General features: G+C 44.4%; 1 protein-coding gene across 1 annotated transcript; it reads right to left on the bottom strand.

The window, feature by feature from the left end:
* Positions 1 to 605: 605 nt before the first annotated feature.
* LOC112267741 (cholecystokinin receptor-like) lies at positions 606 to 21491 on the bottom strand. The gene is made up of 5 exons (XM_024445900.1): positions 21428 to 21491; positions 18680 to 18928; positions 5023 to 5284; positions 1582 to 1709; positions 606 to 1193 (listed from the first exon to the last, which is right to left on the bottom strand). The coding sequence occupies exons 1-5, from the start codon at positions 21489 to 21491 to the stop codon at positions 619 to 621; spliced, it is 1278 nt and encodes a 425-aa protein (XP_024301668.1). The 3' UTR covers positions 606 to 618.
* Between the last annotated feature and the right edge of the window lie 331 nt (positions 21492 to 21822).

Here is a 21822-nt window from a genome sequence, read left to right as displayed (position 1 = left end):
TGGGATGGAGCTGAGCACAGGCAAAATCCTAGAGGAAAAACTGCTTAAGTCTGCTTCATACCAGACACTGGGAGAGGAATTCACCTTTCCGTGGAACAATAACCTACAACACAAGGCCAAATCTACACTGGAGTTGCTTACCATGAAGACACTCCCTGAGTGGCCAAGTTACAGTTGACTTAAATCTGCTTGAAGATGTATGGCAAGACTTTAAATTGATGTCTAGTCATGATCCCCAAAGGTGTTTCTAACATGTATTGACTCAGGAGGGTGAATACTTATCAAATCAATATATATTAGTGTTTTATTTTTCATTAGACATTTTCTTCCACTTTGACATTACAGAGTGCTTTGAGTAGATCGTTGACAATTTTTTTTAAATTAAATCAATTTTAATCCCAGTGTGTAACACAATAAAACGTGAAGAAATCAGGAGCGAACAAGCAAAGAAAATGCACAAGCATTCTGTCGGTTGCCATCCTTGGTCACAACTACCTGTGTACCCACTGCTACAGCCCCCTGTGTTCCCCTATACAGGGTCCATATTAGGATGAAGTACTGCAGAGAATGAGGCTGTCCTAATATGGACACTGTACCCCTAGCCCCCTTCACAAAGAATCAGTAGGTCCCCGCGGTGCTCACTGTGGTATAACTGATCTTGGACATGGACAAAGGACCCATAGTCCCCGTCACTGTCATCTCATCATCCCCGCCGTTCCGCCTCTCCCGGCGGCGCTGACAGCAGGGCGGACGGCTGTGGGCGAAGGTGGTGAGCAACGCCTTGCGGAAGCGTGTATTCATAAAACAATAGATAACGGGGTTGACGCACACCGATGTGTAGCTCAATAGGTGGATGAACGAGATGGGTGCCCCCGAGAGAAGCCGGTGGGCTGAGCTGATGTGAAATGCCTTCCACGTGTTGGCCGTGTACAGGGGCATCCAGCAGAGGAAGAAGAGAATGGCAGTGATAATGAGCATGCGGATCACGCGCTTCTTGGCCAAGAGTTTAGCCTCCGAGGTATTGCTTCGAGGGTGCTCGGCGGACACTCTGGGTTTAGGAGGGGCCGGAGTAGGGGTGGTGAGGGTGGACAGCTCCATGGACGGTGGCTTCTTCGGTATCTGGATGTAGCAGCCATCATCGTCTGTGTCGTTGTTGCTGGTGGTCACAGTGGTGTTTACGCCATTCTTCAGTGCTGTGGAATGTACATGGAAGTGTGTAAGTGGGTCTGAATTGGGTGTAAGTGTGTAGGTGAGTAAGTGTGTAGGTTAAAGACAGAGCACATTACTAATAATAGGATGAGAAAAGAGTTGGTGACATAAGCCTGCATTGTGGGGAACATGCATTCACAAATAAACAGGCCTTATGAGAAAATAGTTACGAATGCAAAACCCTTATTTCCCCAGCCTTACCATTGCCTGTTTTAAAAACCCTAATCCTAGTCCTTGCCCTAATTGCTTCTGCCCAGCACCACCCTATTTCAAAACCCCAACCCTAATTTACATAACTTTCTATTTGTGAGAAACAAATTAGTTGTTAAATCATATCCATGGCAGGAGATACATGTGGTGTAGGAGTCTCACAACTGTTCTCTCTGTTTTGGTCCAGCTCAAACTTCATCCCCCGGTACAGCTCTCTGGAGATGAGTCCATAGGCAACGATCATCACAACCCCAGGGATGAAGAACAAGATTAAAAGCAACAGCATGTACCTGAGAAAAAAAGAGAGAAAGAAAGAGGGAAAGAGAAGGAAACATGGAGTGAAAGAAAAAGAGGGAAATTGAGAGAAAAAGGGAGGGAAAGAAAAAGGGAGAGAAAGATGGAGGTAAAGAGGGACAGGAAGCCAGACAGGAAGAGAAAAAAGTTACTTTGATCATTGTGGTCATAAAATAAAATAATATTTCTATGGTGGTAATTAACATTTTTCCAATTATCTTCACATCAATGCGGATACTATCAACTTTGCCGTGTACAAAAAAAGTAAAAACAAATCCACTATTGTTCATTCCACACACTTTGAGAATTAGTAGAGAGGAAGCCTTTATTTTGCGTTGTGTGAAATTCTAATGGGTGCGTGGGTGTTTTCCTCTGAACATCCTCCATGGAGGGTTCATTTTTAATCTCCCATCAGCCTTTGCAGCAGGTTAGGCTCTCATTCATTCATTCATTAATGCAGCCTCTGATACTCAAAGCTTTTCATCAGTACTCTGTTTGATAGTGGGTCTCACATCAGGGATTGGGGGACAAATGGTGACAGGAAGGAAGGACATACAGAGAGGCAGTAAATAGATGAGGTTTCGGTTCATCTTTTGTTTAGTCTTTGATCCTTATTCTCTATTGTCAGAGAAGAACATGGAAAGGGGCGAGGAGCAGGTGCTACACTAATACTTCTGTTTCACATTATTTGACAATTCTTCATGGCCGGCATCATTAGTAAGCATAATTAGACACGCTGATTCAATAGCCAATTTGGGGAGTAGCCCGTAATGGACTCAAATAGTCCCTGTGACTGTCAGTCCAACACCTTAGCCATTACACCAAGATGCTTGGCCTCAAAGAGGTCACCAAAAGTACAAAAGTACTAAGGTCACAAGTAATATTTCAATAGCATATTTTCTGAAGTATATTGTAATAATTAAAAAATGATAGGTATTATATTGTGTGTGGTTGTTGATTACATCTACTGTCACCACTGCATTTATCATTTTTTAAATATAAATCCTATTAAAATGATTGTGCCTGGCATTGTTAAGAGAAATAGTGCATTCGGAAAGTATTCAGACTCCTTCCCTTTTTCCACATTTTGTTAGGTTACAGCCTTATTTTAAAATGGATTAAATAACGAAAAATACTCAGAAATAACAATAAATCCTCAGAAATATTTGCAAATCTATATAAAAAAAATATTCAGACCCTTTGCTACGAGACTTGAAATTGAGCTCAGGTGCATCCATTCATCATCCTTAAGATGTTTCTACAACTTGATTCCACCTGTGGTAAATTAAATTGATTGGACATGATTTGGAAAGGCCCACACCTGTCTATGTGAGGTCCAACAGTTGACAGTGCATGTCAGAGCAAAAACCAAGCCATGAGGTCAAAGGAATTGTCCGTAGATCCCCGAGACATGATTGTATCGAGGATACCAAAACTTTCTGTAGCATTGAAGGTTCCCAAGAACACAGTGGCCTCCATCATTCTGAAATGGAAGAAGTTTGGAACCACAAAGAAATGGAAGAAATTTGGCCGCCCGGTCAAACTGAAGAATAGTGGGAGTAGGGCCTTGGTCAGAGAGGTGACCAAGAACCCAATGGTCACTCTGACAGATCTCCAGAGTTCCTCTGTGGAGATGGGAGAACCTTTCAAATGGACAACTATCTCTGCGGCACTCCACCAATCAGGCCTTTATGGTAGAGTGGGCAGATGGAAGCCACTCCTCAGTAAAAGGCACAAGACAGTCCGCTTGGAGTTTGACAAAAGGCACTTAAAGGACTCTCAGACCATGAGAAACAAGAATCTCTGGTCTGATGAAACCAAGATTGAACTCAATGGCCTGAATGCCAAGTGTCAAGTCTGAAGGGAACCTGGCACCATCCCTACAGTCATGTTTTTCACCGGCAGGGACTGGGAGACTAGTCAGGATCGAGGGAAAGATGAACGGAGCAAAGTAAAGAGAGATCCTTGATGAAAGCCTGCTCCAGAGTGCTTAGAACCTCAGACTGGGGGCGAAGGTTCACCTTACAACCGGACAACGACTTTGAGCACACAACCAAGGCAATGCAGGAGTGGCTTAGCTGGGCAGCAACATCACAGATCTTGAGAGAATCTGAAGAGAAGAATGGGAGAAACTCCTCATATAGGTGTGCCAAGTTTGTAGCACCATACCCAAGAACACTCAAGGCTGTAATAGCTGCCAAAGGTGCTTCAACAAAGTACTGAGTAAAGGGTCTGAATACTTACGTAAATGTGATATTTACGTTTTTATTTATTTATACAAAAAATGCACGTTTTTTGCTTTGTTATTATGGGGTATTGTGTGTAGAATGCTGAGGGGGAAAAATTATTTAATCAATTTTAGAATAAGGCTGTAATGCAACAAAATGTGGAAAAATTCAAGATGTCTGAATACTTTCAGAATGCACTGTAGATCCCCCCCCAAAGGACTCTTAGGGTTGTAGTGTAAAAGAAAAACAAGTAAAGTCTGGAAAGGTTTTAACAGGCTGCAATCAGTGAACAACTACAATTCAAGTAGTAAGGTCTGCAGAGAGAAAGCTTATTTAGTGTAAAAGATAAGAAGTATGGTCTGGAGGAGAGAGACGAGAGAGCTGTATGAGGCTGGGGAGAACCCCTGGAGAATGTCAATCTTCCTTTAATTGCTCTACTCCACAGTCCCTCTGTTTGTTTATGGGCAAATTGATGAATAGTCCTCTGTGCCCAAACTTAACAGCAACAGTTTCTACAGAAAAAGCCTAAACTTGAACTGCAGATGCAGATATATTCTAGCGATATTACTAATCGTCGACCAGTGTTTAATAAACTGCTGGTCTTTAGAGTGTAATTACCTTCTAAAACTGCTTCGCTAGCCCTGAGTCAATGCGAACTACTCCGCCTAATAATATAATTGCTTTGCCTTAGATGTTGATGTGGTGCTCCGAAATGTCCGGCTATGACGATTCTGTTCAGTCTTGCAGGGGGAAGGCATTACTTTTGGGCAAATTTAATACAAGTGGAAATATAATGAAAACAGCATGAAACACTTCATTGCTTCCCTGATCAGAAATGTGGGGGAAAAACAATTTATTTTGAAACAAATCTATTCAATAAAAGCAATCAAACATAAAAACAGACAGAACAAACTCAAGATACTTTTTTGTACAATGGACTGGCAATCTATGTTCCTTTGATAACGGCTTACTTTGAAAATACCACTCGAGAACTGACTTAATAGAGTCAGGAAACTCAGGGACCGGTCAGAAACCAGTTCTGACCACTGCACTAGAGGTCTCCAGTCAGAAACTCACTCACCACGTCTGTTCCACCCCACCGCTTGGCCATTCCAGGCGGCACATGTGTCCCGTAGTTCGGTCGGGTTTGGAGAAGGACTTGAGGTGGCTGAACACTGGGTAGGGCACCATCATGACCAACGACAACACCCAGATGGCGGCGATGACCCGGTAGGCATGGGAACGAGTCTGCCACACTCGCGACTTCAGTGGGTTGCAGATGGCGCTGTACCTCTCGATTGCTATGGCGACCAGGCTGAAGGTGGAGATGCTGACGGAGAGCCCTATAGGAATGCAGGGAAGGGGTAGGGGTCAATAAGAGAGATTAAAATGACTATCAACAGTGATCAGACCTGGGTTCAAATGGTACTTGTTTTCTGTCTGGAGTGCCTGATGGCGGGGTTTAAACTTTTGAGACAATTACATTGTCTCCATTGAGCAAGGGAAGTTCAATTAAGCAGGAAAAATATTTTAATTAAAGAAAACAAATACTATATTACCAGGTCTGATAGTGATAAACATCTTCTATTTATTTGAGCAGGCTTGCCACATCAGAGAGATGCTCATAGGCCGCCAAAAAAGTAAAGACAAATGGTAAAGCCTCTTTAGCTTATAATTAAGTAAAGACACGAAGAGCATTACATTTCAGACAAATAGCCCCACACTGATGGAATCACACCATTGTCATTCTGTCCTGCTCAATGTTAGATCTCTAAATTAACTAAATACTCACACAGAATTACATAAACACACACACAGGATAGATTATAGGTTGATTACTTCAATAATTCAATGAAAAGTCCATGGTGGACTAACCCAGTATGACGGCTTGTTACACAATGAAAGGGAGGGGCAAGATAAAGAGAGCGGGAGAGACAAAGAGAGTGGGCTGGTACATACATGTGGAAACTATGTTCATGAGAATAAATACTTTGCACATGAACGACTGCTCATTCAAAAATAACAATATACAGGAACACAAGTCCTTCTGTTCACAGGACCTAGAATTCCTCAAAATCAAATGTCGTCCCTATTATCTCCCACGAGAATTCACGTCGGTCATTGTCACTGCGATGTATATCCCCCCCCGAGTCAACACCACAACGGCCCTTGAGGAACTCCACTGGACTCCATGCAAACTGGAAACCATATATCCGGAGGCTGCATTTATTGTAACTGGGGATTTTAACAAAGCAAATTTGAGAACAAGGCTACCTAAATTCTATCAGCATATCGATTGTAGTACCCGGGCTGGCAAAACACTGGATCACTGCTTCTCTAACTTCTGCCATGCATACAAGGCCCTCTGCCCTTCATTTGGCAAATCCGACCTCGACTCCATTTTGCTTCTCCCCTTATAGGCAGAAATTCAAACAGGATGTACCCGTGACAAGAACCATGCAACGCTGGTCTGACCAATCAGAATCCACGCTTCAAGACTGTTTTGATCAGGTGGACTGGGACATGTTCCGGGCAGCCTCAGAGAATAAAATAGATGTCTTCGCTGATTCACTGTGTGAGTTTATAAGGATGAGCAAGTGAGAGGTTGTTCCCACTGTGACCATTAAAACCTACCCTAACGAGAAACCGTGGATAGATGGCGGCATTCGCGCAAAACTGAAAGCGCGAACCACCGCATTTAACAGTGGAAAGATGACCGGGAATACGGCCGAATACAAACAGTGTAGTTATTCCCTCCACAAGGCAATCAAACAAGCTAAATGTCAGTTTAGGGTCAAAGTGGAGTCGCAATTCAACGGCTCAGACACGAGACGGACTAAAAATAGAAAACCAGACACGTCACGGACACATACTGTACGTCCTGCTTCCAGACAAACTAAACACCTTCTTTGCCCGCTTTGAGGATAATACAGTGCCAACGACGTGGCCTGCTACCAAGGACTATGGGCCCCCCCTCCTTCTCCGTGGCCGACGTGAGTAAAACATTTAAACGTGATAATCCTCGCAAGGCTGCAGGCCCAGACGGCATCCCCAGCCGCGTCCTCAGAGCATGCGCAGACCAGCTGGCTGGTGTGTTTACGGACATATTCAATCAATCCTTATCCCAGTCTGCTGTTCCCACATGCTTCAGAGGGCCATCATTGTTCCTGTTCCCAAGAAAGCTAAGGTAACTGAGCTAAACGACTACCGCCCCGTAGCACTCACTTACGTCATCATGAAGTGCTTTGAGAGACTAGTCAAGGACCATATCACCTCCACCCTACCTGACACCCTAGACCCACTCCAATTTGCTTACCGCCCCAATAGGTTCACAGACGACACAATCGCAACCACACTGCACACTGCCCTAACCCATTTGGACAAGAGGAATACCTATGTGAGAATGCTGTTCATCGACTACAGCTCAGCATTTAACACGATAGTACCCTCCAAACTCGTCATCAAGCTCGAGACCCTGGGTCTCGACCCCGCCCTGTGCAACTGGGTACTGGACTTCGGGCCGCGTCCAGGTGGTGAGGGTAGGTAACAACATCTCCACCCCACTGATCCTCAACTCTGGGGCCCCACAAGGGTGCGCTCTGAGCCCCTCTCCTGTACTCCCTGTTCACCCATGACTGCGTGGCCATGCTTGATTACCAACAACGACGATACGGCCTACAGGGAGGAGGTGAGGGCCCTCGGAGTGTGGTGTCAGGAAAATAACCTCACACTCAACGTCAACAAAACAAAGGAGATGATTGTGGACTTCAGGAAACAGCAGAGGGAGAACTCCCCTATCCACATTGACGGGACAGTAGTGGAGAGGGTAGTAAGTTTCAAGTTCCTCAGCGTACACATCACGGGCAAACTGAATTGGTCCACCCACACAGACAGAGTGGTGAAGAATGCGCAGCAGCACCTCTTCAACCTCAAGAGGCTGAAGAAATTCGGCTTGTCACCAAAAGCACTCACAAACTTCTACAGATGCACAATCAATAGCATCCTGTCGGGCTGTATTACCGCCTGGTACGGCAACTGCTCCGCCCACAACCGTAAGGCTCTCCAGAGGGTAGTGAGGTCTGCACAACGCATCACCGGGGGCAAACTACCTGCACTCCAGGACACCTACACCACCCGATGTCACAGGAAGGCCATAAATATCATCAAGGACAACAACCACCCGAGCCACTGCCTGTTCACCCGCTATCATCCAGAAGGCGAGGTCAGTACAGGTGCATCAAAGCAGGGACCGAGAGACTGAAAAACAGCTTCTATCTCAAGGCCATCAGACTGTTAAACAGCCACCACTAATATTGGGTGGCTGCTGCCAACATACTGACTCAACTCCAGCCACTTTAATAATAGAAATTGATGGGAATTGATGTAAAAGTTTATCACTAGCCACTTTAAACAATGCCACTTAATATAATGTTTACATACCCTACATTACTCATCTCATATGCATATGTATATACTGTACTCTATATCATCTACTGCATCTTGCCATCTTTATGTAATACATGTATCACTAGCCACTTTAAACTATGCCACTTTATGTTTATATGCCCTACATTACTCATCTCATATGTATATACTGTACTCTATACCATCTACTGTATCTTGCCTATGCCGTTCTGTACCATCACTCATTCATATATCTTTATGTACATATTCTTTATCCCTTTACACTTGTGTGTATAAGGTAGTAGTTGTGGAATTGTTAGGTTAGATTACTCGTTGGTTATTACTGCATTGTCGGAACTAGATGCACAAGCATTTCGCTACACTTGCATTAACATCTGCTAACCATATGTATGTGGCAAATTTGATTTGATTAGATTTATCTCAGTCAATCATGGCTAGTGAGAAAGTTGCTGTCTTTTTCTGTGGCTAAACCAGCTAGGTTTGAAATGTAATACTTTCATTTGCATTTACAGATGGCATACAAGTTTGTTATTACGGCACAGTTCCAATGTTCCAGAAGGGATTTCTGCCAAAAAATGCATTTTGATTAAAAAAAGTTTACGTTCAAATGTCTCCTGTGAAGTAGTGATGCGCGAAATACGCCTAGTTGTCACGTCTTCTAGGACTAGTGGGTGCGGAGTCAGGCGCATAGAGCAGAGGTTTTAGGATAATCCTAATATTTATTCCGGTACAAAATGGTCAGGCGCCATACAAAAGACCGGCCCAAACACAGGACCACACAGTCCGGAAAGAAAAAGAAATAAAGAAAAAGGCACAACCACAAAACAGGTGCAACCAGTAAGACAAAACTAACAGAAAATGAAAGGGGATCGGTGGCAGCTAGTAGACCGGTGACGACGACTGCCGAGCACCGCCCGAACAGGAAGAGGAGCCACCTTCGATGGGAGTCGTGACAGTAACCCCCCCCCTGACGCGCGGCTCCCGCAGCGCGCCAACACCGGCCTCGAGGGCAACCCGGAGGGCGAGGCGCAGGGCGATCGGATGGAGGCGATGGAAATCCCTCAGCAGTGACGGATCCAAGATGTCCCCCACCGGTACCCAGAACCTCTCCTCCGGACCGTACCCCTCCCAGGCCACGAGGTACTGCAGGCCCCTCACCCGGTGTCTAGAGTCCAGAACAGCACGTACTGTGTACGCCGGGGAGGGACCTTCGGAACCTCACCTTCCTGCAGGGGACCAGCTACCACTGGCCTGAGGAGAGAAACATGAAACGAGGGGTTAATCCGATAGTAAAATATGAGTTGTAATCTATAACACACCTCGTTTTAAACGGCCCCACACACTGCGGCCCCAGCTGATAAACAGTGCCTTCAACCGATTGAAAGCTCTGTCCGCCTCTGCCGACCACCGTAAACGCGCCGGCCCCCCCTTCACCAGTGAGGTAATGGGAGCCGCCACCTGGCCAAATCCCCGGATAAACCTCCGGTAGTAATTAGCAAACCCTGAAAACCGCTGCACCTCCTTTCCCGTGGTCGGAGTCGGCCAATTACGCACAGCCTTAACACGGTCACACTCCATCACCACCCCGAGGTGGAAATGCGCTCGTTTGGAGAACATACATTTCTCAGCCTTAACGTACAGGTCATGCTCCAGCAGTCGCCCAAGTACCTTGCGCACCAGAGACACATGCGCAGCGCGTGCATTCTTTAACCCATACGGCATGATGAGGGACTCATAATGGCCAGATGTGGTACTAAACGAGGTTTTCCATCTCCTCCCCGAATACGCACCAGAGGTCCAGTTTTGTGAAAAAATGCGCTCAGTGAAAGGATTCTGCCGCTGTAGCGATGAGCGGTAGCGGGTAACTAAACCCCACTGTGATGGAATTGAGACCTCGATAATCAATGCACGGACGCAGACCTCATGGACGCAGAATGTACCCCTGCCACAGAGATTCAGTGACATATGTCTCCATAGGCAACGTCTCCTCCTGTGACAATGGGTACACGTGACTCCTGGGAAGTGTAGAGTTTACCTGGAGGTTTATCGCGCAATCCCCCCGTCGATGAGGTGGTAATTTGGTCGCCCTCTTCTTACAGAAGGCGATAGCCAAATTGGCATATTCTGAGGGGATGCGCACAGTCGAAACCTGGTCTGGACTTTCCACCGACGTGGCACCGATGGAAACTCCTATACACCTACCTGAAAACTCCTCTGACCACCCCTGGAGAGCCCCATTTCCATGAAATCCTGGGATTGTGACAAGCCAGCCAGGGAAACCCCAGCACCACTGGAAACGCAGGTGAATCGATAAGGAAGAGACTAATCCGCTCCCTATGATCCCCCTGCGTTACCATATCCAATGGAACCGTGGCCTCCCTGACCAGCCCTGACCCTAAAGGTTGACTATCTAAGGAGTGCACGGGGAAGGGTGGATCTATCGGCACCAACGGAATCCCAAACCTATGAGCGAGTCCGCAATCCATAAAGTTCCTAGCTGGGCCTGAATCGACTAGCGCCTTATGCTGGAGAGAGGGAGAAAACAAACATTTTTTTTTATACAAACAGGTGACCAACAGGGAGCTCTGGGTGAGTTTGGTGCTGACTCACCTGGGGTGACCGAGAAGTGTTCCGCCTGCCCTCTCAACTCCAAGACGAGCTCCTCCAGCACCGATCGGAAGTGTATCCTCTCCGACCACAGCTGGTGCAGGAGGAGCCTCCTCCGGTCCCACTCAATGCGGCCCCCCCCTAACTCCATAGGTGTGAAAGCGGGAGGGCCAGAATGTGGAACTGACAGGACCCTTTCTGAACGCCCGTGAGCAGCTAGCAGATTGTCCAGTCGGATCGACATGTCTATGAGTTCATCGAGGGAGGAAGTGGCTTCCCGACAACTTAGCTCCCTGCGGACGTCCTCCCGGAGCCTACACCGGTAGTGGTCCATCAGGGCCCTGTCATTCCACCCCACCCCAGTGGCCAAGGTCCGGAACTCCAGCGCAAAGTCCTGCGCACTCCTCTTCTCCTGCCTAAGGTGGAACAGCCGTTCACCCGCCGCTTGGCCCTCTGGAGGGTGGTCGAACACGGCCCGGAAACGGCGGGTGAACTCTGGGTAGTGGTCCCTGGCAGAGTGTGGGCCAGGTTGTGGGCGGAGCAGGGACTCCTTCGGGGGCGCGAGATGGAGTGCGCTGGGGCCGGACGCCACTGGAGGAGTGGGTTGAGTCGTCGAAGGAAGAGCTGGAGGCGAGGTAGGGAGACCACTCCTCTCCCATCGGTCCATTCTCTCCATTATTTGGTCCATCACTGACCCGATACGATGGAGGATGGCCGTATGATGGAGGAGGCGCTCCTCCAAAGATGGAAGGGGGGTGGTCGTTGCTCCTGCTGATTCCATGGAGTGGTGCGGGCTTCTGTCACGTCTTCTAGGAGTAGTGGGGGCGGAGTCAGGTGCAGAGAGCAGAGGTTTTAGGATAATCTTAATATTTATTCCGGTACAAAATAAATTTAAAATAAATATAAATGAATATTTATTCCGGTCACACCAAAAGCCAGGCGCATACAAAAGACCAGCCCAAACACAGCACCACACAGTCCGGAAAAAATCAAGAAAAAGGCACAACCACAAAACAAACAGAGTGCAAACAGGTGCAACCAATAAGACAACTAACAGAAAAGGAAAAGGGGATCGGTGGCAGCTAGTTAGACCGGTGACGACGACCGCCGCCCGAACAGGAAGAGGAGCCACCTTCGGTGGGAGTCGTGACACTAGTTTCCTGAAACGAGTCACAAATTCTCTAAAATGACGTTGGAGGCGGCTTACGGTAGAGAAATTAACATTCAATTCCCTGCCATTAGCTCTGGTGGATATTCCTGCCGTCAGCATGCCAATTGCACACTCCCTCAAAACTTTAGACATCTGTAGCATTGTGTTGTGTGACAATACCGCATATTTTACAGTGGCCTTTTATTGTATCCAGCACTAGGTGCACCTATGTAATGATCATGCACTTTCTTGACATGCCACACCTTGTCAGGTGGATGGATTATCTTGGCAAAGGAGAAATCCTCACTGACATAAACTCAGCAAAAAAGAAACGTCCCTTTTTCAGGATCCTGTCCTTCATTGTAAAGGGTTTAAACACTGTTGTCCATGCTTGTTCAATGAACCATGAACAATTAATGGTCCCTGCTCATCTGCGTGAATGTGCATTAGGCATGCTGCAAGGAGGCATGAGGACTGCAAATGTGGCCAAGGCAATAAATTGCAATGTCTGTACTGTGAGACGCCTACGACAGCGCTACAGGGAGACAGGATGAACAGCTGATCATCCACGCAGTGGCAGACCAGGTGTAACAACACCTGCACAGAATCGGTACATCTGAACATCACAATTGCGGGACAGCTACAGGATGGCAACAACTGCCCGAATTACACCAGGAACACACAATCCCTCCATCAGTGCTCAGACTGTTCGCAATAGGCTGAGAGAGGCTGGACTGAAGGCTTGTAGGCTTGCTGGAAAGGCAGGTCCTCAGCAGACATCATCGGCAACAACGTTGACTATAGGCACAAACTTACCCTCGCCGTCAAAAGGTGCTTTTCACTGACGAGTCGCGGTTCTGTCTCACCAGGGGTGATGGTCGGATTCGCGTTTATCGTCGAAGAAATGAGCGTTACACCGAGGCCTGTACTCTGGACTCTGGCCTGTACAAATCCACCAGCCATATTGCTCTTTCGGTGCGTGATTTCCTGCAAGACAGGAATGTCAGTGTTCTGCCATGGCCAGCGAAGAGCCCGGATCTCAATCCCATTGAGCACATCTGGGAACTGTTGGATCGGAGGGTGAGGGCTAGGGCCATTCCCCCCAGAAATGTCTGGCAACTTGCAGGTGCCTTGGTGAAAGAGTGGGGTAACATCTCACAGCAAGAAGAGGCAAATCTGGTGCAGTCCATGAGGAGGAGATGCACTGCAGTACTTAATGCAGCTGCTGGCCACACCAGATACTGACTGTTACTTTTGATTTGGACTCCCCCTTTGTTCAGGGACACATTATTCCATTTCTGTTAGTCACATGTCTGTGGAACTTGTTCAGTTTATGTCTCGGTTGTTGAATGTTGTTATGTTACACATGTTAAGTTTGCTGAAAATAAACACAGTTGACAGTGAGAGGACACATATTTTATTGCTGAGTGAGATGAAATTACATTTGTGTACAACATTTTAGAGAAATACACTTTTTGTGCATATGGAACAGGAATCTTTTATTTCAGCTCATTAAACATGGAACCAACACTTTATATGTTGCGTTTATATTTTTGTTCAGTGTAGATAGTAATAATAACGCAACAGATACAGATTACACACAATCAGGGTAAAGATAGGTGAGATCGAAATGGATTCTCTTACGTACATCATGTCTGGATCCAACGGTCTTCAACTCTCCACAACAAGGGATTTCAGCAGTCCAAGTAGAATTCTTGCAAGATCCCCTCACGGGGTGGCCTTGAATTGGTTTGTAGTTCATAAATTGATAGCTACCGAGTGGCTGGTCGCCATCCTAAACAAGAGAGGTCCTTGTGTATTCTCATTGTTTTTGATGTCTAGCGTGGATGTGTTAATTTGATGCTCCTCTAAACTAGGTAGCATATCAATCACAATCGATTTAATGTTATATTTTCATCATCATTCCGAACATTGGCTAAGCTGGAGACAGACAGACAGTCCAAAGTGGTAGTACTCTTTTTTCAGGAACTCTGGCTAGTGGCTACAATATGGTAGAAACTATAAGATTAGCCTACATCATCAGTGATTGTTTTTGCTCCAATGCGATGTTAAGGGACTGTGTCCTGCTTGTTCAACTGCAATATCTATTACAACAGACAGAGGTTGTATAGCCTTCGATATATATTTTTGTGAATGTTCATTCAAATCGCTGCATGTTTTTGTTTATTTAAAATGTTCAGGAATATGAGGCAGACTACAGAAAATGGGGAATCGAGAGAGGGGTAGTGTGAGCAGCAGCTATGTAGTGTGTGTAAAATAACACATGCACAGAATGTCATACGTAGCCTTAGCTTAAAAGGTTTCCGGAGGGGCGGCAGGTGACAGAAAACTCTGTATTCGCAGCCACGGCATTCAGTTTTCCCCTCACAATTCAGACCACTCCCAGACAGTCCGAGCTAAATTCTTTCTTGACAAATTGCTCTTTGCTAAGAAGCTATTTTTGTTCATTTTAATTGGAAACAATTACATTAAGATACTTCTTCATTCTTACCCAGAAATTATTTGATATTGAGATAAAATGGCTCCTTGGACCCTTAACCTTTTCAAGCGCACGGTCACATATTTGTGATATTTTTTGATTGGTCCCTGCAGCGTACCATCGCAAATATGTGATTGGAACAGAAGTAACAGAACGTCTACATATAACAAACACATCTAAATGGCGTTGTTGTCTGAAAAGCATCTAAACAATGTTACTTACTGATGGAAAATAAAGGTTTTCACAACTTTATTCCTCAATTTGACCTTTTATTGTAAGTGCAAACTTTAGCATCCAAGCATCACACGGAACACATCCACAGCCAAACTCATTCCACAAACCAGTCTAAAAAACAAGTTGCGCTGACAAAAAACAAAACATAAATTTGCAACCTAACAGCTAGACTTGTTTACAATGTACCACATCTCTGGTGAGCACAAGGGAGAAATGTAATATTATAGAGGTACGTGTCAGCTAAGCTAACAGCAGCTAAAATCTTCATGATTGCAGACATGTTTGTTTTTGTTTGAACAATGAACAAAGGTTAAGATGGCTGCGCCCATTGACTGAATAAGATTAATTTAGTTTGGCCACTTTTCAGCATAGTACAAATCTTTGATGTGCTTGTTACAGTAAATACAAGAACCGGGGCACATGACTTGACAAGTCGTTTATAGTTTCTAACAAATCACAAAGCAAATGAATGTTTTCACCTCACAGATTATCACCTCAAATACAAGCCTACTGCCTAGCCTAGCTGTAGTGCGAAAGCTAAATGGGGTTGCCAGATTTGGGTGAAACCATTTTAGGGCGGTTTGTAGTTAGTAATACTTTAAGTTAATACAAATGTAACCATGTTTTGGAAGGAGATTGATAACTGGTCCACCCACATAACATTCAGCCCATAGATGACGCCAAAATATAATTCTAGATAATCCTGTCTAGCGCCATAGATAACTCATTATATCTACAACCTTGCCTCCCTCATGCCAAAGTCCCCGCACTCAGACAGGCTAACACCAAAGCCTCTTTCAGATAATAACAGATTATAATAATAAGAGATTTATCAATATAGATACTCACTGCTACTACCATATGCAGAAGGGATAAGGGATTGAATGGTTATGTAAAGCCTAATATTAAGCGGAAAATGTGGTCTTGATGCAGTGAGGGGTGCAGAGAATAATGGCAAAATGCAACATAGAATTATGGTATCGCATGCAAGAAGAACTCACATTGTAAGGGCCGTTATTCATATTTATTCATATAACTTACACATCAAGAGGTTAACAACACACTTCATCAATATATACAGGACATCTATATAATGTACATCATCTACCTTTAGCCAGTCATTGGGACTGATGGTACGACTCTTTATGTGCAGGCATTAATGGGCAATTTTGCTGTGCCTAGGCACAAAATCAGTGTCTGAAGAAAGAAAGTCATAATAGCCCTGTGCATTGATTGCTTTTGGCTGATGAAACTTTTGCCAATTGCTTTTTCTTGTCTGCTTCAGAGTGATGTTTCTAACTGCATGATATGAATACGGCAGATCACACAAATAGATACAGTTGAAGTCGGAAGTTTTACATACACCTTAGTTATTAAATGCAATTAATGTGTATGTAGATGGAACAAAATTCAGTAACTGTAATTTAAACATGTGGCTTAGACACCATCCCCTCTAAGTATTTTCCATTGGTTTCCAATCTAATTTTGTGGGGGGGTAATAGGTACAATAATTGTTGCATTTGATGTTTCTGCAGATTTTAATTTCATAGAATACTAATAGGCTAAAATAAGGGTTTTCATTTCGATGTTCATTTGAAATTGCTATGATTGTATTGTTCTTATTTAATGTCTCATTGAGAAGATAATTATTTACATGCATGTTTGTTTCTTAAAATCCCAAATTGTCCACATCACAACATTTAATTCCTGACATTTAATCCTAGCAAAAATTCCCTGTTTTAGGTCAGCTAGGATCACCACTTAATTTTAAGAATGTGAAATGTCAGAATAATAGTAGAGAGAATGATTTATTTCAGCTTTTATTTCTTTCATCACATTCACAGTGGGTCAGAAGTTTACATACACTCAATTAGTATTTGGCAACATTGCCTTTAAATTATTTAACTTGGGTCAAACTTTTTGGGTAGCCTTCCACAAGCTTCTCACAATAGGTTGGGGACAACTTTGGCCCATTCCTCCTGACAGAGCTGGTGTAACTGAGTCAGGTTTGTAGGCCTCCTTGCTCACGCACACTTTTTCAGTTCTGCTCACAAATGTTCTATGGGAATGAGGTCAGGGCTTTGTGATGGCCACTCCAATACCTTGACTTTGTTGTCCTTAAGCCATTTTGCAACAAGTTTGGAAGAATGCTTGGGGTCATTGTCCATTTGGAAGATCCATTTGCGACCAAGCTTTAACTTCCTGACTGATATCTTGAGATGTTCCTTTAATACAGCCACTTCAATTTACTCCCTCATGATTGACATATATGTGCACCAGTCCCTCATGCAGTAAATCACCCCCCAAACATGATGCTGCCACCCCCGTGCTTCATGGTTGGGATGGTGTTCTTCAGCTTTGCAAGCCTCCCCCTTTCTTCTCCAAACATAACAATGGTCATTATGGCCAAACAATTCTATTTTTGTTTCATCAGACCAGAGGTAATTTCTCCAAAAAGTATGATCTTTGTCCCCATGTGCAGTTTCAATCAGTAGTCTGGCCTTTTAATGGCGGTTTTGGAGCAATGGCTTCTTCCTTGCTGAGCGGCCTTTCAGTTGATATAAGACTCGTTTTACCTTGGATATAGATACTTTTGTTCCTGTTTCCTCCAGCATCTTCACAAGGTCCTTTGCTGTTGTTCTGGGATTGATTTGCACTTTTCGCACCAAAGTACGTTCATCTCCAGGAGACAGAACGCGTCTCCTTCCTGAGTGGTGTGACGGCTGCGTGGTCCCATGGTGTTTATACTTGTGTACATTTGTTTGTACAGATGAATGTGGTCAGCTCGAGGATTTGAACTTGAACTTGATTTTTTGAAGAAATGACAGTCTCTCTCAGAATGAATTTCTACGACAACACATTCATGCTACACAAACATTGCAACTGCTGCTACCAGACTCTTATTATGATTGCTAAATTATTCACAATTAAATACTTGCCCCCCAATCCCCCCTTCCCCAAAACACATGTTGGACTGTGAAATGTGTCGTCCTGTACAATACATTTAAATAATATATTTTACGGAGCCATTTACTTCATGTTTGTATTATTATATATTTTTTATTTCTTATTGTTGTTGCATTGTCAGGAAGGAATCTGCAAATAAGCATTTTCTTGGACAGTGTATAACATGTTTATCCCTTACATGACAAATAAAATGTGAAATTTGAAACTTCCTCTCTCTCTCTCTCGTTCTCTCACGTTCTCTCTCTCTCGTGTTCTCTGTCTGCCCCTCTCCCCCCTCTCTCTCACTCTCACTCCCTCTTACTCACTCTCCTCTCTTTTTTCTCTCTCTGACTCAGGGAGGCATTGTGGTCAATTGGGCTCAGCCTGATGAAAGGCCAGCTCATCAGTAAGTCACACTCCTGCGGACATATGACAGTCCAACTGGCTCTGGCATGATGGGTTGTGTCCACCCTGACCTCAGCATAAATGAGCTACAGTTAATTCCCCTTTGGCTGTTGTTACGACTCCAAAACAGGATGTATCTAGGAAGAGACTTCTCAAACCACTGTTTAAAGATGATTGACTCCAGAACCTAATTATGCTCTAATATCTAGTAAGAATACTGAAAATATGTAATGCATTGCTTTCAGATCTATGTGACAGTTCCAGGCCAGTAATATCCAGCCTGTCTACAAAGCTGTTATTGCACCAAATCTCATAATGCCTGGATAAGTGTTGCCCATGTCAGTAACTACACCAATATAATAATGCAATCTGATGCTCGACTGCAATGTAGATTACATGCTATTCAATCATTGGTGAATTTGTGCAGTGCAACTGCTTTGCAGACCGTCTGGAACACAGCCACAATCTTACCCATGAAGTAGGTGACCGTTTTACACATGGCGGCTCCAAAGATGAAGTCCTCCAGCATGTTGGGGATGAGTGTGAAGGGCATGCAGAAGACAGCCATCATCAGGTCACTGACCGCCAGCGAAAGCAGGAAGGAGTTGGTGACCGTGCGCATGCGCTTGTTGACTGTCAGGACCACAATGATCAGAAGGTTGCCAAAGACACTGAGCAGGAAGATGAGAGAGTAAAGCAGGATCCGCACCGAGTCCATCTCTGAGAGAGAGAGAGAAGACAATGATCACATATTAAAACATATCAGTATTATATCATTTTATACGGAGCATAATCACAACACACCATAGTTGGAATATATTCTACATTCTATACATCTAGACAATCTGCTGGTCTGCAACTGAGCATCTATGACTGCAAGGACAGAGAGCTCCAAGGATGCCAGTGAAGTCGATGCTAGTCATTACACTGTCACGGACCCTGTGCTTGAAGCTGACAGCATGTGACGGGACAAGGTCACCATTGACTATCTGCTGAGCTGAGTGATTACAAGAGTAATGTCACCCCCAAAGTCAAGGGTTAATGTCTGCAGGATGCATACTCATACTTCAAATACTTATTGTTTGACAATGACTTATAGTTTATAAAGCATACGAATGAGCTTGTTGAGAAACTTAGATTTAAAGTGGCCGTTTTATACAGAAACGTATTTTGTTTCTCTCTAGTCAGCAGGAAGCAGATTGTGCAATCATCCTTTACAGTGCATTCAGAAAGTATTCAGCCCCTTTCACTTTTTCCACATTTTGTTCCGTTATTTTAAAAATTCTCATCAATCTACACACAATAACCCATAATGACAAAGTTATGGTGCATCTTTTTTCCATTGATCATCCTTGAGATGTTTCTATAACTTGATTGGATTACACCTGTGGTAAATTCTATTGTTTGGACATTATTTGAAAAAGCACAACCCTGTCTAAATATGGTCCCACAGTTGACAGTGAATGTCAGACTAATAACCAAGCCAAGAGGTCGAAGGAATTGTTCGTAGAGCTCTGAGACAGGATTGCGTCGAGGCACAGTTCTGGGAAACAATACCAAAACATTTCTGCAGCATTGAAGGTCCCCAAGAACACAGTGGCCTCCATTATTCTTAAGTGGAAGAAGTTTGGAACCACCAAGACTCGTCCTAGAGCTGGCCGCCCGGGCCAAACTGAGCAATCGGGAGAGAAGGCCCTTTTTGAATTATTTTTTAAATTATTTATTTATTTAAGGGTTGGAGAAGGGCCAAGAACCCGATGGTCACTCTCACAGAGCTCCAAAATTCCTCTATGGCGATGGGAGAACCTTCCAGAAGGACAACCATCTCTGCAGCACTCCACCAATCAGGCCTTTATGTGTGGCGCAGCAGGCCCTGCATCTCAGTGCAAGAGACGTCACTACAGTCCCTGGTTCGAATCCAGGCTGCATCACATCCGGCCGTGATTGGGAGCGCTGGACGCAGTATTGGCCCAGCGTCGTCCGTGTTTGGCTGGGGTAGGTTGTCTTGGTAAATAGAATTTGTTCTTAACTGACTTGCCTAGTTATATAAAGGTTAAATTTAAAAAAAGATTTACATATATAGGGTCAAGTGGCCAGATGGAAGCCACTTCCGGAGAAGCATGGGGGTGGCAGAATCATGCCTGGGGGGATGTTTTTCAGCGTCAGGGACTGGGAGACTAGTCAGGATCGAGGGAAAGATGAACGCAGCAAAGTACAGAGAGATCCTTGATGAAAAGCTGTATCCAGAGTGCTCAGGACCTCAGAGTGGGGCAAAGGTTCACCTTCCAACAGGATAATGTCCCTAAGCACACAGACAAGACAACACAGGAGTGGCTTCGGGACAAGTCTATGAATATCCTTGAATGGCCCAGCCAGACCCGGGTCTTGAACCCGATCTAACATCTCTGGACAGACCTGAAAATAGCTGTGCAGCGACGCTCCCTATCCAACCTGACAATGCTTGAGAGGAACTACAGAGAAGAATAGGAAAAACTCCACAAATACAGGCGTGCCAAGCTTGTAGCGCCATACCTGTAATCGCTGCCAAAGGTGCTTCAACAAAGTACTAAGTAAAGTGTCTGAATACTTATTTAAATGTGATATTTCTCTTTTTTATTATGCGATTTTGTGTGTAGATTGTTGAGAAGCGGGGGGGAAAACAATTGAATCCATTTTAAAATAAGGCTGTAACGTAAAAATACTTTCCACACGCACTGTATACCTGTTCTTGATTATTGTAATACAATTTAGTAAAGTGCAGCTGCCTCTACTCCTAAACCTTTGGATGCTGTTTTTCAGGGCACAATTAATTTTATCAAAGGAGACAGTTTGTTACTCATCAATTTATTCTTTACAAAAAGTTTGGCTGGACTGCTTTGAAATCATAGATCACATTATTATGCACTGTTTGTTTACAAAGCCACAAACCTCCGACTTACGTAACATTACCGTTAAGATTTAAAATGAAAATGCATTGGTTAACTCTGGAGACTCCATTGGTGGCTAGAAAGCTAGGTAAATCAGACTTTAGTTTCCTAGCACCTTAGGTGTGGGATGAATAAATAAATAAACAAGTAACCTATCAGACTGGTCTGCGGTAAGGTCTGTGGCTGTGATGGGGGGAGCCACAGGGTTAATAGAACCGGTGTGTGTGGAAATGAAGGGTTACACCGTTACAGAATTGCTGCGTTAGTGCTGCCACAGTTAATCAGTCTCTACCTGCTCTTATGCTCCCGAGCTGCTCCCCGTTGCTCTGGTGCCACGCCAGTAAGGCTTTCAGCATGGGCACTACACTCTCTCACCAATCAATAGACTTCTGTGCTAAAATCAAAGCTCCTCGACCATAATGCTCACAACAAATCGAAATGCCCCACTTGTGCTTGGAAATACCAATACTGCCCCGCTTTGCAATTCTGTTCATAGGAAATTCTTGGGGAAAAGTAGCAGGTAGCCTACACTAGTAGTGGTTTCAGGTTCTGTCCATATATCTTCAATTGTCATCAAGGCAAAGGATGGCTACTTTGAAGAATCTAAAATAAAAATATTTTTTTTATTTTTTAACATTTTTTTGGTTACTACATTATTCCATTTGCATTATTTCATAGTTTTGATGT

The sequence above is a fragment of the Oncorhynchus tshawytscha genome, linkage group LG14, assembly GCF_018296145.1.
Source record: "Oncorhynchus tshawytscha isolate Ot180627B linkage group LG14, Otsh_v2.0, whole genome shotgun sequence".
Taxonomy (NCBI): Eukaryota; Metazoa; Chordata; class Actinopteri; order Salmoniformes; family Salmonidae; genus Oncorhynchus; species Oncorhynchus tshawytscha.
The sequence above is the reverse complement of the archived record's forward strand: the minus strand, read 5'-3'. Positions and strand labels throughout refer to the sequence as shown.